At 48.7% G+C, this 26,782-nt stretch overlaps 10 protein-coding genes across 10 annotated transcripts; 6 read left to right on the forward strand and 4 right to left on the reverse strand.

The window, feature by feature from the left end:
• Positions 1-2,131: 2,131 nt before the first annotated feature.
• Positions 2,132-2,516, forward strand: FPRO_10710 (putative translocase of inner membrane; the record flags this gene model as incomplete). The annotated part of the gene is made up of 3 exons (XM_031231702.1): positions 2,132-2,139; positions 2,206-2,275; positions 2,331-2,516. The coding sequence occupies 3 exons, from the start codon at positions 2,132-2,134 to the stop codon at positions 2,514-2,516; spliced, it is 264 nt and encodes an 87-aa protein (XP_031081713.1).
• A 509-nt stretch (positions 2,517-3,025) lies between these two features.
• Positions 3,026-8,693, reverse strand: FPRO_10711 (related to nucleoporin nup184; the record flags this gene model as incomplete). The annotated part of the gene is made up of 4 exons (XM_031231703.1): positions 3,026-4,366; positions 4,420-7,560; positions 7,614-8,526; positions 8,623-8,693. 4 exons carry the CDS (start codon positions 8,691-8,693, stop codon positions 3,026-3,028), a joined length of 5,466 nt encoding a protein of 1,821 aa, XP_031081714.1.
• Positions 8,694-9,185: 492 nt separating this feature from the next.
• Positions 9,186-11,521, forward strand: FPRO_10712 (putative anthranilate synthase component II; the record flags this gene model as incomplete). The annotated part of the gene is made up of 2 exons (XM_031231704.1): positions 9,186-9,491; positions 9,560-11,521. The coding sequence occupies 2 exons, from the start codon at positions 9,186-9,188 to the stop codon at positions 11,519-11,521; spliced, it is 2,268 nt and encodes a 755-aa protein (XP_031081715.1).
• Positions 11,522-12,133: 612 nt separating this feature from the next.
• On the forward strand, positions 12,134-13,702 carry FPRO_10713 (uncharacterized protein; the record flags this gene model as incomplete). Its single annotated transcript, XM_031231707.1, has 5 exons — positions 12,134-12,317; positions 12,373-12,570; positions 12,620-12,723; positions 12,771-13,001; positions 13,055-13,702. 5 exons carry the CDS (start codon positions 12,134-12,136, stop codon positions 13,700-13,702), a joined length of 1,365 nt encoding a protein of 454 aa, XP_031081716.1.
• Positions 13,703-14,025: 323 nt separating this feature from the next.
• Positions 14,026-15,173, reverse strand: FPRO_10714 (uncharacterized protein; the record flags this gene model as incomplete). Its single annotated transcript, XM_031231708.1, has 3 exons — positions 14,026-14,739; positions 14,793-14,945; positions 15,000-15,173. The coding sequence occupies 3 exons, from the start codon at positions 15,171-15,173 to the stop codon at positions 14,026-14,028; spliced, it is 1,041 nt and encodes a 346-aa protein (XP_031081717.1).
• An 818-nt stretch (positions 15,174-15,991) lies between these two features.
• FPRO_10715 (putative Pre-mRNA-splicing factor CWC21) lies at positions 15,992-16,569 on the reverse strand (the record flags this gene model as incomplete). Its single annotated transcript, XM_031231709.1, has 2 exons — positions 15,992-16,286; positions 16,340-16,569. The coding sequence occupies 2 exons, from the start codon at positions 16,567-16,569 to the stop codon at positions 15,992-15,994; spliced, it is 525 nt and encodes a 174-aa protein (XP_031081718.1).
• Positions 16,570-16,963: 394 nt separating this feature from the next.
• FPRO_10716 (uncharacterized protein) lies at positions 16,964-18,217 on the forward strand (the record flags this gene model as incomplete). Its single annotated transcript, XM_031231710.1, has 1 exon — positions 16,964-18,217. One exon carries the CDS (start codon positions 16,964-16,966, stop codon positions 18,215-18,217), a length of 1,254 nt encoding a protein of 417 aa, XP_031081719.1.
• A 766-nt stretch (positions 18,218-18,983) lies between these two features.
• On the forward strand, positions 18,984-20,007 carry FPRO_10717 (uncharacterized protein; the record flags this gene model as incomplete). Its single annotated transcript, XM_031231711.1, has 2 exons — positions 18,984-19,725; positions 19,781-20,007. 2 exons carry the CDS (start codon positions 18,984-18,986, stop codon positions 20,005-20,007), a joined length of 969 nt encoding a protein of 322 aa, XP_031081720.1.
• A 24-nt stretch (positions 20,008-20,031) lies between these two features.
• On the forward strand, positions 20,032-20,451 carry FPRO_10718 (uncharacterized protein; the record flags this gene model as incomplete). Its single annotated transcript, XM_031231712.1, has 1 exon — positions 20,032-20,451. One exon carries the CDS (start codon positions 20,032-20,034, stop codon positions 20,449-20,451), a length of 420 nt encoding a protein of 139 aa, XP_031081721.1.
• A 1,915-nt stretch (positions 20,452-22,366) lies between these two features.
• FPRO_10719 (putative G protein alpha chain) lies at positions 22,367-23,624 on the reverse strand (the record flags this gene model as incomplete). The annotated part of the gene is made up of 4 exons (XM_031231713.1): positions 22,367-22,410; positions 22,466-23,022; positions 23,073-23,415; positions 23,507-23,624. 4 exons carry the CDS (start codon positions 23,622-23,624, stop codon positions 22,367-22,369), a joined length of 1,062 nt encoding a protein of 353 aa, XP_031081722.1.
• Between the last annotated feature and the right edge of the window lie 3,158 nt (positions 23,625-26,782).

The following is a 26,782-nucleotide window of genomic DNA, read 5'->3' on the forward strand; positions in this document are numbered from 1 at the left end:
AATCTCCCTCTAAACATAATTGTCAACGACGGACGTTATGAACAAGACGTGATATCTTTGTCAATGTCAGTGAATGTCTGTCTGTATCCGTACAGACAACGCATCTCGGATGCCCGTCTACGTTGGATCTGATACTACCCATATTCAGCCAAACCAACTTTTCTGCAGTATCAGATCTCTAATAAAAGAACTGTCATGTATAGAATAGTCGGATATTGATTGATCAATTCACACAGTCAACCACCCAACGCCGCAAGCGGTTGCTGTTGCTGTTGGTGGACACTTTTGGCGCAAGCAATTGGATTTGCGTCGTGGACATGGACTTTTACCAGGATTCAAGCTTGGAACACGATCAGCCAAATTGATCACATCACTCGCTCGCTCAATCTGCCCTGTTCTGCCCTACAAGTCACAACGGACGTTAATAGATCTCTCCACAGTGACGAGGTACTGTCGATCACAGCTCTAGGGGGCTATAACCCGTCGATAACTTGTTGAAGCACGGATAGCTAGCTGCCTCTTATCACTCACTCGCTGTTGAGAGACTCTGAGTCACTCACTCAAAGAAAAAAGGCCCTGGACTCTCAGCTGAAACCACTACTGCAACTCGACAACACCAACGAACCATAAACCATGGATGATATCCCGGCACTAATAACTACATATGTAAGCATCAGAACTTGGCTTATCCATGGTCTGCAGTCTGCACTCCCAAAAAAAGAACTGTTAATCTTAGCAGGATACCTCCATTGTTGAGGATGCTCTGGAGTCTCCGTCGCCGTCTCGTCTTGATCTACAGGGTTGTTTATGTTGACTGTCCAAATCGAGACTCTTTTCATTTCGACTCTGAAGCTAATAAGGGCCTACCTACCTTAGGTAGTCTCACTTGGTGCGCCAGCACCACCAACAAGTGAGACTGTCTGTATCTTGTATAGTGGATGGAATTTGGGTAATAAAACGGGCCAGCTCGATGTTTACCTCTGAGACGCAGTACGTACTCCTCTTTGACTTAAGCATGCATGGTTCATAAGGGACTGCAATTGATGGATGTTTCCATATTTGGCATGAGGATGTTGAAGGATTGCAACCATCACACGTCAGTCTTTCGCCTCTCTTGAATCCTTTCCGTGTTCTGATTCGTCGCAAATCTCATGGTTCAGTTTTGTAGATATCGGCGAGTAACAGAAGTTCTGGAAGCATGATCTCCCTTATATGCAGTCCATGCTATAGGTAGTCTCTTTCACGCCAGGTTATAATTCATGTACCTCTAACTTCGACATCCGTTTCTGAGCAAATGCATATATCTTGGTCATTGACGTCTATCTTATTTTGATAATGCACACCAAACAATAGGCGCCATACATGGACTGCGCCTCATCCAATCCCCGACCCAACTGCAAGACTTGTCAGATGAGGTGCCGCGCCGATCAGTGTTTCATGTTTTTTTTTTTGCCATCAAGTGAAAATACAAGAATAGCAATTGCCATGCTCACCTCCAACGGCTGTCTCGTTTTGGTCAGCTGAATTACGTGGTGAGCTGTAGATGTTTGGATCTGCAGAGCATTGGAGGGAGGGGTAGCTACTAAACCAAGCAGTGAGGTGCTCACATGACAGTCTCTCAGTAGATAGATGCATGTCCCCTTAGTTACTGTATGTAAATGACAAGAATAGTATTAATGGCTGTTAAACAGGTTGTCAAGTGTATGTGCGTAGGTCTTCAGCTGGTCAAAGAAGCCCAACTCCACTATCGTGGGTACCTGGCTACGTCAGAAGCTCTCACCAGAGCAAACGCTGCAACAGCGGAACACGCATTCAGCAATGAAATGGCTCCAGAACTGGAAAATAAAGATCGAAATCATCATACCAATGTATCACACGAGTCTGAATAGCGTCACTTCTAATAAACGGGAATAACAGCTGTGGTGCATTCAAGGGTCAGCCAATCCGGGGTAAAACGATAATGCGATCCCGCCGATAAGCCCAACCCGGCCGAGTCCCGAGCTCTCTAGCTTGCTTATCTCAAAATTTCAGTCTCATATCAAACCGACAACGTCAATCCACCTCGACAAGCCTTATAACCTCGATTTCATCAACCGCATTAACCCCCCTCCCCCCCCCTTAAACCGTCAAAATGGATATGTAAGTTACTTCATACTCAATTCATATCACTAAATCACAATTCTAATCAATATGTTCCAACCATAGGCTTTCCGCAGCTGAACAGCGCACTCTTGAGCAGCGCATGCAGAAGCGCCAGGTCAAGGAGTTTATGGGTGTATGTACCCCCAACGATCATTGCGATCGAATTGTTGCTGACAAGCTTTTCTTAGGCATTCGGCGGTCTTGTTGAGCACTGCTTCATGTCCTGTGTCGATGACTTCACCTCAAAGGCCATCTCAACCCGAGAAAGCGGCTGCATCAACCGCTGCGTTCAGAAGTGGATGGCTTCTCAACAGCGCATCAGCGACCGCTTCCAAGAGCACAACGCCCAGCTCACAGCTCAGATGAACAAATAAATGCGAAATACTCTAGAGACGAGACATGTACGATTAGCAAGGAGGACGGCAAGGGGAAGGGCACACAAAACCTGTGCTGTTGATATCAAATGCTCCGGATTATATATGAGATCGAAAAGACGGAACGCTATTTATGACCATGATACGCTGTGTGGCTAGGTCTCATGGCACCAGATGCACTTGTATATTATTATGGGCTACAGGCACGAGACGCTTGGGCTCAAGCCGTTACCATGGAATGAATTTATAACCCATTCTTACCCTCATTCCCGATGTCCGTCATCGCCATTGCAACTCAACTTGACAAGACAGCAAGCATTTCGTGACCGCAAGTATTATTGCGAGCCGGTTCACAGGGTAGCTCGGTCTGAGTCAACGTAATCAAATCAAATCTCTCTTATGCCATTCCGCAACGCATACATCCTATCCCAACGCCCTTGATCCAAATACTTATAATATACACACCTTGATGATTATCATTCGTTTCTCCTAAGCTCCTATATTCATATTCAATTATCTGCTTCTTCACTTAACACATCTCTGATGGCATCTAATTGAGCCACCGCTTTTTCCTCCAAAAGACTATCATATGCCCCAGAGGCTGGCTTCATCCCACGCCAGTCCATTTCACGCTGACCTAAGGGCATGAGTCGCTCCTTTAGCAACTTCTTTGTGCTCAACCAAAAGTCGACGTTCTCTAGCAGGTTTGCCGAGTCCCATTCCACGTCAGGAATGTCCCGGTTGTTGTTCACACGAAGAGCAGCAAGCACTCGCGTGAGGAGGGCGAGGGAGTGAACCTCGGATATCGCGACAAGGGTCAGGTAGTGCGGTGACGCCCGAGACTGGGTACGACTGGCTCCAGGTGCTTCAAACCGGTCCACGCTGGCTTCCAGTAGGTGAGGGAACTGATTAAGAACGTACGCAACTTCTGGGGCAACAGTTGCACCCAAAGCTGTGAGCAAGTTCAGCATTAGCGGCAACAGTCCTTTGGCCCAGATACCATAGCAACGTTGCACCACAGGGGAATCTGAATAGGGAGAAACATTGGACTTCAGCATGAACTTAGTCAGATTGGCAGATAGGATGTTGCTTAAGATTCCATCGCATGCCATCTGTTCAGCAACCATAGGGAGAGTTGAGAGTTCAAGCAAAAATAGCATGCTCAACTCGCCATAGATAGGGTCGCCTTGATCCGCCAGTCTGTCTGCCCATGAGTAGAGAGACGACGCAGCATGGAGGACTTGATGCTCGGCCATGATGTTAAGAACTTGAGTCTGAGATTGATCCATGTTGGGCAGACTTATGCAGGCTTGAAGGATGGCTGTCAACAATCCTAAATCTTCCGGTGATACACTATTTTCGTTATCGTGAATGAGGCTGACAAGTGCGCGGAAGCCCCTGCCCACAACTCGGTCAAGGATATTCAACACAGTTTGTGTAACTGTCACGGTAGTTCCCTCAAAGGCATCCTGAGATTCGGTTGCTTTCTTGCCACTGATTTGGTAGGCACGCAGAGTAACAAAAAGAGCCTTTAGTAGGGTGCGGTAGTACGAGATAGATTCAGTGCCCCAAGGCTCCTCGACTCCGTTCATGGTACCAACAAGAGTCGAGAGAAGCTGGTTGATGTCCTTGACTGGCACTGATGACTTGACAAGGCGCTGAATTAACACAAGCGCAAGGCTCGCCCTGGACTCGACAAGTTTTAGGAAGATGTGTTCAGGGCCTGGAATTCCTTGGTTGGCATTGAGACATTGTTGGGCAACTTGCAGCATTTGTTTTTCCACGGTGTCGTTCTTGGGCATGCATGTTGAAAGCTCTACAAGTAGAAACTCCCATGCATGGAAAAGGGCCTAGAAATAACGTCGTTAGCTATGCCCATGATACACAAGGCACATTCACTTACGAGCTGAGCGTCAACTAAAGACAAGTTCGTGTTTGCCCGCTCCATCTCTGTCTTGAAACCATCGTCCTTGCGACCTTTCCAGCCTGGATCAAATCGTAGCATCTGATCGGCGCGTTCCAAGTCATAGTAGTAACTCTTGCCGAGTTCCCGTGGCTCCAGGACGGTCCGCTTGAAGTCATCCACAGGGCAGTCTGAATACTTGTTGGAGAAGTTTCGGGCGAAGTTGTTGTGAAGAGACTTGTTGTAACCTCCAACCTCAACTCCATCACGCAAGTAGTAGTCGAGATCGCCAATAAGGCTCTTTGCCAATGTTCCCGAGTTGCCCAGATGCCGCGAGTGGTAAAGCTGCATGGCAAATGTCTCCGCAATATACGCGGCCAGTCTTGCCTCAAAAGCAGCACGGACAGGGTCAGACTTTACGGTGATACTGGATGATTTGAGATCTCGGACGTATTCTCTAAGCCCATCAAGATAAGCGGTGTCTTTCTGGAGTGTGAAGACTGTCCAGGGCCAGAAGTTCTGGGCCGAGGCGACAAAGTCAAGAATAACCAGGGCCTCGCTTATTTCTAGATCCTTCAACTTGCCAAGCTTGGCAAGCCCAGTAGCAAATACCGAGCTGGAAGATGCATCCGTCTTCTTTTTGTCTTTCTTCATCGCCTCCCTGGGGGTCTGCCCCGTAAGCAGGCAATTAGACATCCACTGTTGTCGGTTCCTCAGAATAGCCGAAAAGAACTTCCATGTGGCTTTGACCTCGCCCCTGAGTTCGAAGGGCTTACCCAGGGTTGATAGAAGTTGGAGAAAAGACTTGGAAATCTGAGGCCCCAAGTAACCAAGCAGTGACGGGGGCTCACTTGAGGATTTGCCAGCATTTACAACTAAAGACTCAAGCAGCCACATAGTGGGTTTGCGGAAATGGTCAGATACTGCGCATAACCGTGCAAGCAGGGTGGAGCTTTTAAAAAGGTAAGTTTCAATCATGCTAGAGGATTGCTCTAGATAATTGGCGACGCGCAGTAGTGTCGCGGAAAATTCAAGTACTGAATTTAACTGTGCCTGTACCATCTCCACGCGTCTTGGATAGAGGGTACTGTCGGCGGTTGTAAATGCTGTGATAAGGGACGATAAAAGGGGTTGGAATCGCAGAGATCCAGTTGAGGGTGAGACGAAACAGTCGATAATATATGAGGCGGCAGGTCGTAAGCATGAAGTTAGATTCTCAGAGGTCGAAGGATCGCCAAGACTGTAGCTATACATAACCACCTTTTGCAGGATTGGTACAACCTCTCGGAGCACTGACGAGCGACATGTGTCAGACGCAAATCTCCAGGTTGAAGTATTCTCAAAGATGTCTACGCCTGCTTGTGCAATGGCGTAGCTGACTTTTGCCAAAACTTTATCTGCTGTGCCCAGCCAAGGATTCAGATCTGACTTGTTTCTGCTTGTGGTATGAATACCAGCTCGTCGCTGAACAGCAGAAGTCATTGCAGTGTCAATAAGGTTTGAGAATAGTCTGAGACAAGATAGTAAAAATTCGAGCCTCTCCTGGACCAGATCGAGGCTTCCCACGACCTTGGTGAGCTTACCAGCTCTGGACTCGGAGCTTAAAAGCTCGCATCGAGAAAGATATGACCACACTCTGCTGGGGTAAATAGGCAGGACCGCATCGAGGAATTGGACGCAAGAGTTCAGGATAGTGACGACAACGTCCTCGCTCTCCGCAAGATCAACCTGCATGTAGTAGTCCATTGTCTCGCAGACGACTGTTAGGAGATCTCTACCACTACCCGCATCAATATGTTTCTTTGCCTCATGAAGAATATCATTGTCAGAAAGCACCAAGGCGCCGGTGGACTCCTCCCCGGCGGCGTTCAGATGATCCATGCGGATTAGTGTCGCAAACAAAGAGATGACTTCGGCAGTTTCTTCTGGCTGGAGCATTCCGAGCTCAGATTGATAGCCTTCCTTCATCAGATTGATTTCCAGTCGTCGACCCAAGAGCGAGATAGTTGAGTGAGGATACTCCATTGAGACCACTCTACCTGTATCCGTAACAAATCTTCCATATGTGCCTGCTGGTATCCGGTACGCATCGTCCTCGACACGTCTTCCTCGCCACGAAGGGGATAACGAGATGATGGGAATATCTTGCAGCAAACAGAAAGTATTGGTGACCTCGTCTTCTTGTGCGAGCTCGTACTCTTGGAAGTAATCGGGAAGGACGAATGTGAGTGTGGGTGTTGCACGTAAAAGGTTAAGGATCATCTGAGAGCGATCGCTCTCACGGAGGCTAGTAGCACTAGCAAGAGTTCGGCAGAGAGTGATGAACGGCAGAAATTCATATGGATATCTGTCAAGAGCTTGCTGAAAGAAGAACTCTAGTGCAAGATGGTCATTGATCATGGATGCGAGAATATCTTGCTTCTCCGAGAGGTTCTCCTTGTTTGAAATGTCCCAGTAATTTCGGCCGGCGCTTAGAATCGAAAGAAGGGAGCTTACTGGTTCGGACTGATAACCAACAATGGGGTATGAAACCTTAAGAAGCTCAAGGAAGACATTGCGAAGACGAGCACTGAGTAAGGGGGTCATACTACCCTCATCAGAGGGACCTAATGATGTTGCCATATTAGAAACGACATCAAAGACACGGCCTTGAGCCGTGACTTGTGATGCAAGCTGTTCCACCACGACAAGGTCCTTGGATGAAGTCGCATTCTCGAGGAAGCCGTCAAATTTCGAAGATTCGATGGAGAAGATGCTGCCCGCCGAGTTTCGTCTTGCGACTGGTCGAATCACACCCCCTGCCTCGAAGGTTTCTCGGGCATTTTGCTGCAGCAAATTATCACGCTTCTCTGTTCGACTTTGATAGGAAACATTCATGCGATGAAGAAGAAGCGTCCAGGCGAAAATGACGGGTGAAGCGCTTTCGCAATCGGCTTCGGCAGCGTTTAGTATGCTCTTGTGGACCTGTTCAAGGACGTCAGATGAGAGCAGGTATGTGTCGTAAGAAGTATCTGCTTGAGTAGCATCCTCTTCTCTCTCGGAAAGATAGGTCAATGAGCGAGCTGGCTTGAGTAGTATCAGGGACACGGCGGCTGAAAGAGTCTTCAGGGGCAAAACTAGCGGGGCAATGCTCTCGTGAATCTGGGGGCACTATTAGCACAAGTCTGCACATCAACATGTTGTGCAATACATACCGGCTGAACTGCGTCAAAGAATCTGTAGACTTCCATCAAAGAAAACCACTGGTTGACGGCACTTGAAGGTGCAAAATCATCGCCAAAACTGTCAACAATCTGGAAGACAACAGACAAAGCATGGATAGCTTCGGTTAGAAGGGTTCGCAGCCAATCTAGTTCGACTTCCTCCGTCACCCACTTCCCGTCCGTTACAGCTTTTAGACCTGATTCGATGCGAGACATAGAGTCTGTGAGAACTTGAAGGTAAGTCGGGAGTAGGGGTTCGGCGTCGTCTCGTGAAGGAAGCTTCAGTCGGTAGGTCTTGGCTAGGTCGAGATCAACACTGGCGAAGGTCGGCAGCCTCTCGTATAGCTTGATCGAGTTGGCATAGTCCGCAGACATCATAAAAAAACGGCGCTCGGCAAGATATGTATCGAATAGGCGTCGCTGTCTCGTTTCGGGCTTCTCGAATTCAGTCCAGATCTCCTCAGCATCCAGCGCAGCCGCCGATCCTAGGTCCAAAAGAAGTCCTGACCCTTGACCATTGTTGAGGCCGGCGGCTTCCTGCAGATTCTTCGCATCTTGAGACGATAATGGGCCACTGAGATGGCGCGCAGGACGGGACTGGTGTTCTATCACGACTACACGCAAAGCTGCGACTAGGTTGATTTTGGCATTCTTGCTGAGCCATTCGGCATCTTTCTTGATCGACTCGATGTCAGGTCGTCCATCTGAGCTTGCGGGAACATTAATCGGGGCCGTTTTTGTTTCAAAGACTTTTTTTGTCGCCTCATCTGCGGGTGCGAAGGTGCTGGCAGGGTCCTCGAGAAGACGGTGAACATAGTCGTCGCTCAGAAATTCGATAACGGCAGAACTCGTAGTTCTCTGGCCAGAAGTATCAGACAGCGCAGTTGCGACGAGCTTCCAAGAGCTGAGTGTTGAGTTAGCGGTGAGTTTGTGTACATAGATGAATGGATAGGCAGCCCAAGAGACGAGAGAGAGCTGCAGAGGCATTCAGTCAACTTACAGCAGTACCCGCTCCCCAGTCAGGCATTGTTCTAGGGAGGGGAAGTAAATGCGATCGGCCACCGGCGCCATTGCAAAGAGCGTCAAAAGGGCGGCAGTGGCATGCGACGCATCACCTTGCGATTAGTTAGGGTGGATGCGAAGAAAGTTTGATTTTGATGCTTGTTGACGCGCCTGGTCGCGAATGGATGGATCGAGCTTTGGCTGGTCAACTTTTTGGACCTGACCTGGAGCTAGAGAGCTCCAATTTAGCCCAAGTTTACCCGGTGCTTCAGTGGACGGCAGTTATATCGGACCTTGTGCCTCCATTCGCCATATAGAGTTAACACTGTACGAGCCATTGTGTCTCTGCCAGAGACAACAGTGCGCTAGTCAGTACTGCACTGGCCGAAAGTCGCATTCACAGCTTCTTTGTTCAACTCTATTCAAACTCAAAGTGACTCACCTTTTGCAACGTCACCGCTCTCAGTCTCGTAAAATAACTCATTTTTACGAAGGCACGGTTTCAAAACACTCTCCCTTCTCGTTATTGTTGTTTTCGAGGAAAAAAAAGAGAGAGAGAAAATGGGTTCCTCAGATATCATCGATCACTCGCCTCACCAGGCTGATCCCTCGCCTCCAATTCCAACGGCCTCTAACCTTATTCTTATTGACAACTACGACTCTTTCACCTGGAACATTTACCAGTATCTCGTTCTTGCTGGAGCTACGGTTACTGTCTATCGAAATGACAAGGTCACTGTGGATGAAATCATTGCCAAGAAACCCACCCAGATCATCATCAGCCCCGGTCCCGGTCACCCCGAGACTGATTCTGGTGTGAGCCGCGATGTCATTAGATATTTTGCTGGCAAGGTTCCTATCTTTGGTGTCTGTATGGGCCTGTAAGTGTTGGTCTTTCCCTTCTATACCAATTCCTCTAACCTCCTCCAAGCCAGTGCATCTTTAATGTCTATGGCGGAGAAGTCAGTTCAGCTGGTGAATGGCTCCATGGCAAAACTTCACCATTGACCCATGATTCCAAGGGTGTGTTCTCTGGTCTCAAGCAGGGTGTTCCAGTTACTCGCTACCATTCTCTGGCGGGTACCCACGTCACTTTGCCTGAGGACCTGGAGGTTTCCTCTTGGGTCGCTAAGCCTGATGGTTCCCCTGGTGTCATTCAAGGTGTTCGTCACAAGAGGTACACCATCGAAGGTGTCCAATTCCACCCTGAGAGTATCCTAACTGAAGGTGGACGAGCTATGATCACAAACTTCCTCCGCATGCAAGGAGGTACTTGGGAGGAGAACACTGAGTTCCAGAAGTCTGGTTCTGCCAACAGCGACAACTCGGCTGCACCCAAGCCCAAGAAGAACAACATTCTGCAGCGAATTTACGCCAACCGAAAGGCTGCTGTGGATGCTCAGAAGCAAATTCCTTCCCAAAGATTTGAGGATCTACAAGTTGCGTACGATCTCAACGCTGCGCCTCCCCAGATTCCTTTTGTCAACCGACTACGACAGTCTCCTTTTGACGTTGCTTTGATGGCTGAGATCAAGCGCGGTTCTCCTTCTAAGGGCATCTTTGCGCTGGATATTTCCGCCCCTGCACAAGCTCGAAAGTACGCTCTGGCAGGCGCAAGTGTCATTTCCGTGCTTACTGAGCCTGAGTGGTTCAAGGGCAGTATTGAGGACTTGAGAGCCGTTCGACAAGTCTTGGATGGCATGCCCAACAGACCCGCAATCCTTCGTAAGGAGTTCATCTTTGACGAGTATCAGATCCTTGAGGCACGATTGGCTGGTGCGGATACTGTTCTGCTCATTGTCAAGATGCTTGATTCTGAGCTTCTACAAAGACTATATAATTATTCTCTCCAGTTGGGTATGGAGCCTCTTGTTGAGGTTCAGAATGCTGAGGAGATGACGATTGCCGTTAAGCTGGGCTCCAAGGTCATCGGTGTCAACAACCGTAATCTTGAGAGCTTTGAAGTTGATCTCAACACTACAGGCCGGCTACGCAGCATGGTGCCTGAAAGCACAATCATTTGCGCGCTCAGCGGTATCAATACCCATGATGACGTTTTGATGAACAAGAGGGATGGTGTCAATGCTGTTCTGGTTGGTGAGGCCATCATGAGAGCCCCTGACGCCAGTGTTTTCATCAGCCAGCTATGCTCTGGGACCGAGCCCCCTGCTAAATCTGATGTCGCGTCATCATTGTACGTCAAGATTTGCGGTACTCGGAGTCCCGAGGCTGCCCGGAAGGCTGCCGAGTCAGGGGCAGACTTTGTTGGCATCTGCCTTGTTCCTGGTGCCAAACGATGTATCTCACATGAGACTGCCCTTGCAATCTCAGAAGCAGTGCACACATATCCTAGCACTCGAAAATACGACACCCAAGTGGCAGTAGTAGACAACAAAGCCAAGGACTACTTCGAAGCTGCTGCCCAAAGACTTCGTAGTCCTCGACCTCAGCTCGTTGGTATCTTCCAGAACCAGCCTCTGAGCGAGGTTTTGGAGAAGCAGAAGCAATACGACCTTGACCTAGTCCAGCTTCATGGTGACGAGCCTATCGAGTGGGCAAGCCTCATCCCTGTGCCCGTCGTCCGATGCTTCAAGCCTGGCCAAGTCGGAATTGCGCGTCGGGGATATCATACTGTTCCTCTTCTTGACTCTGGCTCTGGATCCGGCAAGCTTCTCAATGTCACCAATGTACAGGCTGTTTTGGAGAGTGATCCTGAGCTTCGAGTCTTCCTTGCTGGTGGCCTCAACCCTGACAACGTGGCTGAGTCTGTCAAGGCTTTGGGTCCCCTCGCTGATCGAGTGATTGGCGTTGATGTGAGCAGTGGTGTGGAGGAGGATGGAAAACAAAGCTTAGACAAGATCGCAGCTTTCATAAAGGCTGCCAAGGAAATCCGATAAAAGATACAAAAAAACACAGGGTATACAATTGCAGAAAACGCTGATGAGCACTAAAGTTTGATTGAAGCCGTGGGGCTGTGAACCATTTTAGAGTGTCCCCTTTTCGAGGTGGTCCTTATAATAATCTTTTCTTGAGGACCCTTCTCCAAGGCACAGACATTATCATCCCATTCTATACACTCTCTCTCTGATGGCACAAGGCACTATCGAGCATGCATTTAGACTCATAGTCTCGCATATTCATCTCTCATCACAACAAGCCCTGATCTTGAGCTTTTACATTGACTTCTCTTCTTTTTTAAACCTCTTCCTATAATCTCACTCCTTGTTCTATCTTACAACGAGGCCCTCGGTCTTCAGCATAGTAGATGATCTCAAGGCTGGTTGATAAGTACTTTTCTCTCTTCTCATATCATCTTTCACTTTTGGTCCTGCCCAGCAACAGCCTCTTCATCCTGTTCCACAGGATATCTTCACTTTCGCCTACCAATACTTATTCTCTCTTTCTACTTCAATTTCTATTCTTTTCCTCATTGGACTTCTGCATCTTTGACCAACGTACACCATTGATCGGTCCTCGTCCTTCAGCTTTTCGACAGTTTATCAGCAGACATGGTTGCTCAGATTTTCAAGAACCGTATAATTTCAGCTGCAGGGCCTCTCCCTGGTCAGTTGACAGTGGAAAACCTGAAGCGATGGATCTCACTTCGCAAAGGCGTCTTTATCGACGACTTTGATGAGACTGTCACTCATCTCCTCTGCACCAAGGACCAGTTCGACAAGAAACTTCCCAAAGGTACTAATCTTTGTTTCTTGTTCTCTTTATATGGCAACTACTTATAACTTGTTAGTCAAAAAGGCATTGAAACTTGGAAAGGGCATTCACATTGTTCATTGTGACTGGTTCGAGTATTCGACGGTCAAGAACAAGAAATTGCCTGAAGCGGACTATTCCATGAGAAGTCTCATCGCAAAGGAAAACGCAAAGAAGAGAGAAAAGGCTCGGATCGAGAAGGGTATAAGGAACGCGGAGAAATTTGTTAACACAAGTATGCTCTTCGCAGTTCTACTGATTTATGAAAACTAAAGCTCTTCTAGACCGCTTCCACCTCTATCGAGATCGTCTCAACTTTGTCTACGAGGTCGACCTTACTCGAGATAATGAGTTCACAGGCGAGTTCGGACAGAAGTATACTCTTTGCGTAAGTAAGGTTTGCCTCTCGCATGTCTTGTTACTAACAATAAACAGTTATGGGAGTCCAACGCCAAACCTCACTTGTACTGGTTCACGGCCAAATTCCTCAAACAAAAGGGGAGCTCTCAGCCCATGTATCATCGCCCTAGTCCTCACGAGGGAAAATGGAGGGTGGAGATGGAGCTGTTTATGGACTTCTTTAAAAAGAAGACTGGGATCGCTTGGGAAGATCGGGTGTCACTAGCCCAAACAATGCCCAGTTCGTATTTTCAGTACGAGCCTCCGGTATGTCTCAAGTCAATTGCTCTTCATGAAGATAGTTTGCTAATGATATTTAGTCCAGGGGTAAACCCATAGGGAGACGACTAAAGCACGACATCGAGTTTTGTCGAAATATCAATGCTACGATTCGGGGGTTACCGCTGCCTCCCCCCGAAGAAGAGGAGCGTAAGACTGATTCGGCTGAGGATGAGTCTGATGATGGCCCAAGAGCCCTTGAAGAAGATGATGATGAAGTGATGGTTTCACCCCCGGATTCTCCTCGCGCTGTGGCGGAAGAATCTGGCATCGACCTAAAGGAGCTTGGGGACGACATTGAAATGGCTTCACCTCCTGATCGTGAGAAGCTCAAAGATGAAAACGAATCCTACTCCAGCTTGGGAGCCTCTCGGGACTGCAGGGAAGAGATTCCACCTTCTGAGTTTGAGCATTCTCAGGATGAAAAGGCAGCCATCACTAATTTTGAGACCATTAACGGTGAAAGGAAGGCCGAATCACCTCCTGAGTCTGAGAAGGCTCAGGAAGCAGACAAATCGACTGGTGTCTTTATGGATGATGCAGAGACCAATAGTGCTCTTGCTACTCCAGCCTCTTCTATTGCTGAGAAAGACCTATCACATGCAGATAATGAGGGTGCCGCCGTGGTTCCTGGTGATGTGGGCGAGATGGGAATCTCCTTTGAATTCGAGACACGAGAGTCTCTTTAGTTGGGAGTTCATCTGATGGTTATGGGTATTGCAGGCTTGCTATCTTGCTGGGCATGACAAAAACGAGTGCGCCGGGTCTCGGGTTATCAATTATGAATCTCAACCCCAATTGCTAGGGAGCTTAAGTAATGGGCTACTGTTGGTTGGAGCAGCAGAAGATGATTGGGACGTGCATATCTTGGGGGACTTGGTGACAATCGCTCAGTATGCTTGGCGTATATATAACGATAGCTTATTAGATAGCAATGCTCATAATGGCTTATAGTTGATTCACTTGTACATAAACCGATGTAATATTGCCGGTCTCCTGTTGTTTCCGGTCTTCAGAACCTCAACTTTGGCAAAACAAAGACCACGAGTATGCATGCCACAGCAAGCAAAGCAATATATGCATACAGGAGTAGTCTCCCAAAGTATCCCTTTCCTTCTGTCATCCTCTTGAGCATACCCATTCGCCCCTTCGCCGCCTCCATGCTCCGTTCCGTCTTATCCATTCCCTCGCCTGCACGCGCCACTACGTCCTTGTCTGCCTCGAGAGTTGTTGAGAATCGTTGTGAGCTTGACTTTAGAGCACTCGCCATTTGAAGAATCGATTCTGAAAGGGCTTCCTGTTCGGCTCGTTGATGGTCAAGTAAAGCTTCAGCCGTTGCTGTTGATGTTTGGGGAGTGGAGGGTTTGCTTCGATTGGCGAAAAGCGCCGCGCGTGCCGTTGAATGGGCAGGCGGTGATGGAGATGAAGGTGCACCTCTTGATCTTAGGTTCTGCGTTGTTTGCGTGGGTTGTTGTTTGTGCTCTTGCGATGTCGTAGACGTGTCAGGGGGTGTTGTCGATGCTGGCGCTGGTACTGTGGCTGTTGTCACTGGTATCGTTGTTGCCTCGGGGGGCTCTGACTCGGCATCATCATCTTGCCCTGAGCTTTCCGTGGGTTGGCCTGTTGATATGGAATCGACCATGCTATCGCTCGGCGTAGGTATTATTTCTGAGAGGATATCTTCTCCGTCGGTACTCTCATCATCTTCGTCCTCCTCAATTGCCACCTGTCGTGATGTCAGCTTCGATCCTTTGCCTTGTCCCATAAACCATTTCTTACTTGTCTCAAGTCTTCTAGCCGATCCAGTAGCAGTTCTAGAAGCTCTCTCTTCCTGTTCAAATCACTTTGTACTTCAGCCCTCCGACCTGGCGCTTTAATCCCAAGCGCATCGTGTTCTAGTTTCGTCAAAGAGTTTCGTGCATATTCGAGATTCTACAGCTCAGAGTCAGTGTATACGGATGTGGAATCCGGCACAGGCGCTCTTACAGATGCTACCCGTGCTCTTTCGAATTCGCTCGATCGTAGTCGTCGTTCGCGGTCGCTATCTGTATGAAGAACGGTCTTTTGTAGTCGCAGCAGCAGGGTTCCCAGCTCTGCTGATGCAATATCGATTGCACTTCTATTAATTGGATGTACGGTGGAATGTGAGAGTCGCGCCATGGTCGACTTTTTGTTTGGTTGTCGATCTCTTGAATCTTCCCCGTCTCTGGTACTGTCGTTGGTGATTTAAGTGACGTGTGAGGTTCGGAAGCTCAAGCTATAGCGGGTCTTTGTAGCATGAGCATGTGCCAAGCCCCGTCGCAGCCTACAAGGCCATACCTGACGACCAACTGGACTCTTGCTGAATAGAGTCAATATATAAATCCTATACAAGAATATAAATCGCTTCATAAACGTTTAGTGAGCTATTAGGTTTAAGGACGTTGAACCTCATTTGGCCAGTGTCAGATCAAGGACCGCACCAGAAGGCACCTAGCTGATGGAGTAGATCAAGCAGCTGGTTTTCGTGTTTCCATTATCATTCATAGGGAGGAGGCCGAGACAAGGTAAGATGACCATAATAAGACACCCAGAACCACTGCAGTAGCTACACAATGGAATACGGAACATACTAGCGATAATTTATGAGTCGTTATTTGAAAGAACAAAACCTCGTGTCCGGTGTGGGAGAATATCCTATCCTACCCTAGGTATACATCGCATATTGGGTTGATCAGTCCCAATGCCCAAACGCCATACGCCGCTCGAAAATGAACAGAAACATGACAGTAAAACCATCCAAAAACCAATGCCATATTTATCCGTCCCGTCCGCGTTTTCGTTGGACAGAGGGCTTTAATAACAATGGCAGTTCACTGGCGAAGCATGAGACCGCCCGATGCTTGACAACTGTCCAAATACCGAAAGCTCTGAGTTCCCCCTTAAAACGCAAGGTCCGATAATATAGTGGCCGATGTGTCTTGAGTTGGGTGGTCAACCTAATCTCTTGGCTCACTTTTCCTATCGTCACCTTCATCCTTCTCCTCTTCCTTCTCCAAAGCATTGCGCAGCCTCTCTTCTTGGCGCTTCCAATGACCTCCCTCTTCATAGTCTGCACTGATCTTCAATGCTTTCCGTAGTCGTTCGCTCTCCTTGATCTTGGCATCGGCCATCTCGTGGACCTGGTGTTGCTTAAATGTCTTTCTTTGGCCTCCCCTCCTCCCAGAATTCATCTCGGTGAGGAGTTTTTGTCGGAGCTCGTCGCATCGCCTATCGATCTCGTCTTCGTCAACCCTTGATCATGTTAGTACAGCCAGCTTTGCAATTGGATGTATTCAAAGTTGTACTCTTCTTCTTCAAGCTTGTCCCTTAAGTCAAAGACCTTAACTTCGACTTCGCGCTTGCGGTCATGCTCCAGGATCCCCTTGTCTGGCTGCCGTTGCTTGTGTCGCAAGCTATCGAGGTCTTTGGGATAAGGAGCGCCGTAGTCGCGAGGCTTGATCTGAGCAAGGTTGCGTTGAACGTAGCCCGAGGTGCCACTACCTCGGGGGGTGTTGAGACCAACGTTGTCAGACATTACAGTAGACAAAGTGTCGTAATTTGAATTGTTGAAAGGACTGTTGGTGTAAGTCGGCGCGCAGATAATGTTATGGACAATCGAGATCTGTGATGAATGCGACAGCAATAGGCAAGGTGGATAGTTATTGGTGATGTAGGGACCCTTCTCTGCCGCTGTCACCCAGCTAAATTTTTACCGCCTACCTCTCTCGGAAGATAAGATAAGCAACTATCGCCCCTCCATGATGGAGGGGCATGGAATATTTGGATAATTTGTAAGTGAGTCAACATTCGAACATTGACAGCATAACCCGCCACTTTTTTGTTCTTTTCAGAAAAGTGACACGACAATTGGATACCGAGGACTTCTCATACTACAAGCATTTGATCCAAGACCTTCGATCATACCCAAGATGCCTCACGTTCCCGCTTCAGCTTCAGCTGACAGCCAAGACGATGCGCCTGAGCTCGTTTTCCCGCCAGTCACTAAAGATCACATCCAAAATTGCTCCTACGACTCCTGGTTTCCTAAATACCGAAGCTCGTGTCTCAAATCTCGCATAATACCACTGCCACCTTCATTCGTCGAGTATCTCCATGAAGACGGTATAGTTCTTGCAGATGATGATGAGAATCAAGACGAGCCTGAAGAAGAATGGCATGCATCATCCAATACATCTGCAAAGCCCCAAGTTAGGGATCCTGATTCGTCAGATGATGAGGAAGACGAACCTGAAAGGCTCCCTCCTAACCAGAGGTTCCCGGAGACACACACTCTCATTAAAGAGAAGATTGCAGAATTAGGTGGCTCAGTTGCGCCCAAGTTGAACTGGTCTTCACCAAAGGATGCCAAGTGGATTTCGCCTCATCAAAACACACTCAAGTGCACGACTCCAAACGACATCTACCTACTCCTCAAGTCATCTTCTTTTGTTTCTCACGATCTCGATCACGCCTTCGACGACTGCACTCCAAGACCTCCGACCAAGCCATATGCGCCCGTTCTTGTTCTGAGACCATTCTTCACTCCCCATGTGGCCCTCGAATTTCGATGCTTCGTCAAGCACAGAAGTCTCATTGGTATCACACAGCGAGATCTCAATCATTATGATTTCTTGGAGCAGATTCGACCTCAGCTGTGGCGTAAGATCAAGACATTCTTCCGAGAGAAACTGAGGTTCACATTTCCTGACGCCAGCTTCGTTTTTGATGTATATATTCCAGAGAACTCCTTTGAGAAAGATGGACTTGGAAGAGTCAGGTTAATGGATATTAACCCATGGGCTCCTCGAACAGACAGTCTCCTTTTTGGCTGGCAAGAGCTGCTTGAGATGGATGTTAAGAACCCCCTCTATGGAACCTCAAGTAATGAGGCTGGTGCGGATGTCAGCGGTGAAGACACAGTCACAGAAGGTGAGGAGGAGGAGGATGACGATATTGAGTATCGCCCTGAAATGAGTCCCGAATTCAGGATAATAGAAAAGGATGACCCAGCTGCATACAACTTTAGTAGCCCACAATACTCAGCGCACAAGCTACCAAAAGAGGTAGTGGATGCAAGCATGGGTGGCCAGGGAGGGTTGATGGAGTTTGCGATGCAGTGGAAGGAGATTACCGAAGGACGGGGAGATGGAATTTGGGAACAGGCAGCTGGTGCTAGGCAATAGAGTCTCAGAACTAGATAAGAGTGAAATGGTCATCTACTCGTCCGTCCGTTGAATAAGCCAGCCGCCATTGGGCAGCATTGAATATAACTGAGTTTAGAGCATCGATATGCCTAATCAATTATGGTGAAGGGGCAGAGATTTAGGAAAGAGAGTTATTGTATGATATTTTGGGTGTTCACCAGTTCAATGAGTTGAGTTCACCGATTTCATAGGGGTTGAACACCTCAACTTGGTGAACTTGAGCAGAGACACTCCTGCATACCTAGGTATCTAGAGCCGCATGTTGACCAAAGCTTGTGCCGTTCTTGCAAGTGAATGAAGGTGAATCATCAACGGGCAGAGCCAATGAGGTAACTGTACGCGTCAATGATTAAATTTACGTGAGGGAAATGAATCTGCATGCCTACCTACTAGGTACCTATAGTAGGTCAGTGACCTCGCCCGCTCGCGTACTGTGCTGCAGCGCGATATGCACGGCGCGTGGAAAACTCGATAAACAGTGGGGTCACTATGCCAACAGCTCACTGCTACTTTTGGCCACGGTCTGCTTCTCTCTTTTCTTCCTCTCTCTCTTCTTTTTGTCACCCATTCCTTTTAAGCTTGTCAAGAATATATTCGCACTCATATCAAGTTGCCTGTTATCATTGCCTAGGTGTATATTCTTCCTTTACCATACATCAGTTGTCGGTCTCAAGGACTCTGTAGAAGTCTACCTTGTGGTCCTTTGGCAACTCTCGAGATCTACATCTCGCCCTTCGCCTTCAGAATGGGTAAAATGAAGGCTGCGCGCACTACGCGCCGACACACACCCCTCTCCAATGCTGGAACACGTTCTTCAAACCGCATTGCTGCAAAGAAGGAGATCAAGGGAACGAAGCAAGCTGGGTCGAGTCAGAAGAAAGTTCTATCTGCTCCTCATGAGCCTGGTTCTTCTCAGGAAACTATCAAGAACTCGAGTGATTCATCCCAGCAACCCCCATTCAGCGGCTTCAGCAGCTATAACTCTAACGAGTATGTTGAGCTTCCCACACTTGCGTCCAGACACTTACTCAATACCACTAGCAGCCGCCACTCAGCTGGGCAGGTCGAGGGAACCCTGACTCTTGCTCACCATAATCCTCAGGTCCATGGCACCGTTGTTACGTCCTCAGGTCCTTCCAATAACACAGCTGGATCAGACACACCCCAGCTGACAGCTGGTGACGTCGCTCTAGAAATCTATGGCAGCAGAATAGTGATTGATAGCACCCTCGGTAAAAAGCTAGCCGGCGAAACATCCCTACGACCCATCCGGCAGCGTCGCTCTGACATGGTTCTCAACATGGAGCGCCGCAGCAATGTCGAAGCCTTCTTGGCTCATCTCACTGGAGTCCAGGTCAGCCGGTCTTGCAAGAATTGCTCCAAAGGACACGGTCCTTGGTCTGAGTGTATCATCTATGATGGCCAGATGTGTGGTAGCTGCACAAACTGCTGGTTCAATGCCAGTGGTTCTCGATGCACTTTTCACGGTAAGCTGGCTCCCATGCCACACCAATATCATGAACCAACGCTCACATCTCACAGAGAACAACCAAAACTCCATCTATGCCCCGGCACCATTGTATCACCCCCAATCCGCGGGAATGCCAACACAGCCTTTCCAATACGCCCAGCTCAATCCCCTGGCGCTTCCCCAAGGCATCCTCCCCATGAACCGAGAAGCTGCCGCGTCTGTCTACGTGGAACCTCAAATGCGCAACCAGTTCGCTATGAGCATGATCCAGTCATTGGGACTCGGTTCCGGCAAATAGAATTTGCCAGGTCCCGCCAACAACATGGTCGGCAATGTTGTCTCAAATGTCGCTGCTATGAGCCAAGGAGAACGAAAGTTTGCACATGTAGAAAGGGCTGCGGAGGAGCTTGGTATTCGCCTTGCGGAGCTGCATGACTTCCTTGCCACCTCCGAGGGAAATGCTTTCATGGATCAGCTTTCTGGCATGGCTGGTCCCCAGCAAATCTCTTCTGCGGACGAACAACCCCAGGAGCCACTCTCCCAAGAGCCTTCTTCACAGAACGATGCCCACCAGGAGCACGCTTCCCAAAATACTTCTTCCTATGAACCTTCTTCCTATGAGCCTTCTTCTGAGGAGCAGTCTGCTCAGGAAACCTTGTCACCGGGAGGATTTTCTCAGGGAAATGTCGAAGCGCATCCTATGGCATTGACTCTCTTAAACACTCCGCCAAATGAGAACTGAGTGGTTCTATGCTCAGTGAGACCGCCGACACACAACGCTTCCATTGAGCAAGGCTCAATGCTATGACGGCCCTCAGCAATGCGTCCAACACGCAGTAGACAAAAGAATAAAAAGACCAGGCAACAAACCTATAGAGTTGTCGAGTGATGTGAGTCCACTCACACGGTTCACTGGATCCTACTAACCAAGTCGCAGTGCCCCTTGATCTCCCCTGAACCAGAATTTGGAACCCCTTGCTTATTGTGTGATCTCAAGTGAGTTTGCCGCTTGTTTCGGGCTACGCTCTGTCTTGAGACTACTATTGGAATACGCATTGTGTCACCACTGGATGAGAAAACTGCGCACCAAACCAACATGCTCGTAGTTATGAGCGTGTACGCCATATCGAGTAATAACCACCCGCCATTTCTTTTTTCGAATCTTTCTTTTTTCTGTACCGCGCGGCTGGCTCGATTCAAGACACATGTCGCCACTCTTCGATATCCGTGCAGTTCAGCCGAACTATTTTCTTTACCAACTTGTATGATCATGTATTCAGGACAAACCGATAGGAAGGGCAGAGATTGGCTAGCAAGGCTAGCGTGTATATGGCAGCTTTCAAGTAGTCTTGGTGGCGAGGCAGTCTTGGTTGGCTCTAGACGGAGATCGACTACTATCTGTACCATTATCGATCTCGAGCAAGAATGAATCAAAGGCTCTGGGATACTTTTATGCCGAGATTGTCGGATATAATCTATTAGGAGTAGTAGAGCATAGTTTTCCTGACAAACTTGAGACAACCGAAACAGACAAGATCATGAAACACGTAAGTCGCAATAGGACGTGGCTATTTGCTGCGTATGCATTTCTGGTATGAGCGGTGGAAGCTAGATCGCCGCCACTTGTGTAGTTTTCGTGAAACATTCCCTTCCTTGACATCTCTCGTGTATATTCTGCCTCTCAGGAAAGAGAACGAGGTCGAGTCAAGTCACATGACCTTGTTTATCTCAGTCTTGAGGACACCATCACAAGCAGACATCCAACTGCTCTCACGCCTGTCTCATATCCAGAGACAAAACCTCCATAGTTCTGTAGGGCGATGGGCACGGATGTGTCCCCGTTGAGAAACGTGCGTGGGTAGCGCGCGTCAATATCCTCTGCTCAGGGCAAAAACGGGCACTGGGTTTGACTTGAAGACATACGCCAAAAGAAAAGTGAGTCAAAATCCAAGCGAAAAGAGCAAACAACACAGACAAAGTGCGGAATTTGACGACAGGGGGTGTGCTTGTTTCAGACGGAAGATGCGCCAAATCATTATTTTACAATATACTTGATAGTTGAAATTAAACGAGAAAATACCGCATCCGAGTGACGAGTGAGTAAACAATACAATGCTAACGTGTGGAGGGTAACAAGGCATGGGCGGTAGTGGTTAGTGGTAGGAAAGAGTTTCGTAATTAAACAAAGTAGATGACCACCATCCTCCATCGCCCGCACTGTTTAGATGCAAATAATGAACCCTTCTTCCAGCCTCGTCCGTCACGCTCTTGAACGGGCAAATCATATCTTCCCGACGTCATGGGCGGCTTCATCATCTGTGGTCCACCGTTCTTAAAATCCTTCTCCCTTTAAAAAGACGTTTTTGTGATACAAGGCAACTCCCATCCATCAACCGGAAAATCCTTACAAAGAAACGGAACCAAGGTCGACCTGGGCACAGCCAAAGCTAGTGGTATATCTGGCGTAATGGGTGAGCCGGACCGTCAGTAGCCGTCGTCGACCCAAGGAGTCACGTAGTTGTTAACTAGCGCCTTCGCTCCTCCGGTGTGACGAGTACAAGAAAAAATCGTGAGCCATATCCCCGTGGCCCATCTAAGCAGTGTCGTTATTAAGTTCGAGGGTATTCGTGTTTTGTGACAGCAAGAAAAAAAATCATTTAGATAAGACCGCAGAGACGCAAGTTCTCTTGGATAATGATATCTGTAGCTTGTTAGAATACTGGTATTTGGGTAACACTCGAGTCGGATTGGCTTACCATTGACAGCCGCCATGACGAAGCGGATCTGAGTGGTATCGGTTGCGCAGGTGAAATGGGTATAGATCTGCTTAGTCTCGTGTTGGTTCAGACTGACGAAACGGTTGAGGATGTAATCGCAAGCCGCAGCATAGTCGTCACCGCCCTCGTAGTCAGGGAAGTAGTTCTTCATGGGGCTGACAGGCAGCTTCTCCTTGAAACGATCGATCTTGTTGAGGAATAGAATGATCGATGTCTTGATGAACCACCTTGAGTTGCAGATGGAATCGAACAGAGTGAGAGCCTCCTGCATTCGGTTGACAGTCTCATCCTCAAATAGGAGCTGATCGTACTCGGAGATGGCGACCAGGAAAAGAATGGTGGTGACGTTCTCGAAGCAGTGAATCCACTTCTTTCGCTCGGATCTTTGACCACCGACGTCGAACATTCTGTATGTGAGGTCGCCGATGATGAATGTGGTCTCAGTAATACCGGTGGTCTTGACACGAGATCGGAGGACATCCTGGTCGTTAGGCATGTAATCAGGAGCAGCGATGCGAGCAATGTTGTCGAAGTAGCTGTTCAAGGTTAGTAAACGAAAATAGTTGTTTCCCTCAGATACACATACTATCGGGCTGAGTCGTTAAGCTGGTACTCGCGAGATCGCTTAAAACATTCTTGCACACCACGATCCTTCCACAAAGCCTCGATGGCGCTGCCAACCTCAGGTGGGAGGACGTCGCCTTCGATCTGAGCGGGTTGCATGAAGATGGTCTGAACGTGGTACTCCATGCGCTGGTCCTCAAGTGGAAGCTCGAGAGACTCCATAGCCTCGAGGATGACACGCATTGACTGAACGGTGTTGCTGAAGATGATTTCCTTGAAGGATTCCCGCTCGTCGCGCGAGTAGCCACCCTCGTGAATGAGCTTCATCTGCTTGAGGATGGTTGACTTTCCAGATTCACCAGCACCTGTGAGCGTGTTAGAAAGCGGCCCGATCGGCATCCTTCGCGACTCATTGCGTTGAGAAGCGCGCGGGACCGAAGCAATTGGCAAACGTACCGAGCAGGAGCATCTTGATCTCGTTTCGCTGCATCATCTTGTCGCGCTTGAGCTGGTTCTCAATCTCCTCATTCCGGGCCTTACCCTCCTTCTCCTCTGTGCTCATTCCGCAACCCATTGTGACGGTAGTGCTGTTTACTTCTTTCTTCTTCGCAAGGTTAATAGGAAATGCTGGGACAGATTAAACAACGTCGACGACGCGGTGTTTACGTGTGCCGTCGTGGTCGCGAAATAGGTGGGTGAATGGGTATAATCTAGAGCCGTCGACGTTAGTGATTAACAACGCTCCAAGTCGTGGCTCTGACGAAAGACAATCTGGTCGAGGGTAGAAGGATCCCGACTTGTCAAGGTATAGAGAAGAGAAAAGAGATGAGATGGAAAAAGCAGACGAAAGCGAAGGCGAAGGCGATGTAAGGTTGAGGTAAGGTAAAAAGGTGGAGTGAAGGAAGAGAAAAGGAGATGCAGAAGCAGCTTTTGGCGTAGCGCAGTAGCTGGGGACCGGGACCGGGACTGACTGGGACTAAGGTGCACTACGACTGGGGGAGAAGAGAGGCTGCAATTTGGGGCACGACACACGAGTCGTGCCAGCAAAGGCCAAAAAGGCCCAGCCCAGGGCGGAATCTCTCGCGCCTCCTCCCCTGGGCCAGGGGGTGAGGGGGTCCCTAGACCTAGAGGTTGGAGCTTTTTAGGTGGCCCGGGGGGGTGGAGAACAGGGGGTGTATCGTCGGGTGGTACCTCATACTGTTCTGGGATTGAGGTGGTGATCAAGTGAAGAACAGAAAGAAATGAACAGGCGCAATCGCGTGGAGAACTGCGATGTGGTAACTAACCTTCTGATTTGGCCTTGTAATATCGTCTGAGCCGGATAGTAACAAACTTGGATTGTGATGACCTGGTACGGCGGTGAAATGTTCTCTCTCCTCTCTACTCGTGATGATACGTCGATGCTTGAGGGCAAAAGGCAAAGAAGCTGGAGAGGCAAAAGCGGCTGGCGGATATGCGGATGAATTGGGATGGATGTGACAGGACAGGATAAGCGGGTGAGAATGAAGATGAGAATGGATCGAACAGCCCCGGTAGAGTAAATACAGTAGAGGAAACCCTAAATAAACGGACTGGAAGCCGGAAGGGGCACAGAGTAGTAATCACAGAGGGGGACTGTGGTTTTAGAAAGGAGAGAGAATGAGTTAACAGACAACAGAAGCAGAAGCAGAATTAAAGACGGCGGAGGATGGACGCAATTGGGAGAAAAGGAAAAAAGGATGCGGCCGGGGACACCGTCAATGAAAGTGCAGCGGCTGCTGATTGGATACAAGACAGAAAAGAGGCGTGCCTTGAGCTCTTGGAGCCAGCCAGATGGGAACTGGTCTGGCACTGGAAGCCAAAGAAGAGAAAAAGAAAATGAGATGAGATGAGCCACCCCAGTCAGGTACCGCTTGTTTTGCAGAAAACCTCAGTGTTTATCTGGTACCTTTCTGGTAAACCTTACCTACTAGAGTTGGTTAGCAGGGTCCTCTGCTACCGCTTTAGCCCCGGACACTTTCATTTGCATTAGGATCCATGGATCTCGTTTATTACCCGGGTTATGTACAGATTGGGTGAGTGGAAGATGGTTTCACAGCCTGTCTGTCCATTATCACGAGCCGCTGAATCAACAGAGATACTTACTTTGTGGGAAGGCTAGAATTCCTCGTGTGACAATATACCTCAGGAAAGCTCTCCTCACTCCAATTCAGATAGCAATTGCTGTCGAAGCAAATCGTACGGTGCTCAAAGTGTACCTGAAGTGAGGGCCAGGGAACTCTGGACCCTGGTAACCATCCAATACATCCTGGAGGTTATCAAAGCGGATTCCAGGGGACAGACCCTCTCCGCATGCACTCCATTTCATCACCCTCAGAGCACTTTCTGGGAGATTGGAGAGCATCAAAAGCACGCCAGGTCGCTGACAAGCCCAGCAGGCCTGGCTGGCTACTCACCAGAGTGAAAGCCTGCAGTCTCTAATTCCTGGAGTGACCTTACAAAGATAGGTACACAAATCACTGCTTGCATCCATCCAAGTGTACAGTGTGTATATTCCTCAGCGCAGCCTTGAGCTCGGAGCCTCCCCCACTTCAGTATCGCTTGAGAGATCCAGCTTCTACTGGACGTCCCCCATGTCGTAACTGGTCGATCCATTGGTTGCCCAGCAAAGCTCCCACCTATTCTGGCTCGTGACGGGAACCAAACCAAAGCCATGCACTTAAATGCATGGTGATGATCATCGCATTCTGCTGTGACAGTGCTGCATGGCGAGCGATAGGAAGACATTCACCAGCACCTGCAAAGAGCCGGTTCCCCAATTCAACAATATGCTAAAGCCCGTCCTCAAACGAGCGAACCTTTTCCAGGAACCAATTCAAAGCCAGACCAGGACCACGGTGAGGTGGAGTAATGGTGCCATCTGCTTGGTTGTGGGTATCCATGGGAGATGGGCATGGCATGGCATGGCATGGTTTGTAAGTTGGAGCGAACGGGCAGGCATTGACAAGGCCGTCTCATCAGCTAGTGAAGCGATGTCTTGACTCTCGCAAAAGGAAAAGCACCCGCTAGTTAGTTAGTTGCTATCCAAATTAATGAAGATACCTGCTCTTACTCCAGTCGTTCGTTGCATCGCTATGCTCTCTACTCTATGTATGGCCGGTTGCAGAACAACTTGATTAGCTTTGGAAGCCGGTGGAGCTTTGTCGTTCGTCCCAATCGATTCAGACAAGACCTGGCCTTCTGGAGTATAGCGCGCTGCCCGGCGGCGGGATGATCATGAAAGCCAAAATGCAGGCGGACAATCGAATGGCATCAGTGGGAGACTATGAACAGTGGCAGAAGCTAGGTACGGCAATCATGACGATGTTAATGCTTTTATGGTTCGAAAAGCCAATCGGACACGGCCGAGAAATTTCTTTTTTGATGGTTCGTTTCCAGAAGATATCAATAGTAAGTTATCAGTCATATATCGCAATTGAAGTGTTGAAAGAACGGCACCACATGTGAACATGGTTGTCTCTGGCTTGAGGAGTCAACTTCAGTAGCCATACGTACATACTCCGTACTGTACGGAAAATCAACCGATCTGCGGGCAACGAAACATATACATATGCACATACAAATAGGGGTCATCCTTATGAACTGTGGAGTTGTCACAGCTCTTCGATGGCTTCGATGCACGGCACGATGGGCTAATAAGGCTGGCTGGTATAGGCTTGAGAGAGATGACTAACTGCATGATACTGATGAAGC

Source organism: Fusarium proliferatum (genome assembly GCF_900067095.1).
Source record: "Fusarium proliferatum ET1 genome assembly, contig: FPRO_scaffold005, whole genome shotgun sequence".
Lineage (NCBI taxonomy): Eukaryota > Fungi > Ascomycota > Sordariomycetes > Hypocreales > Nectriaceae > Fusarium > Fusarium proliferatum.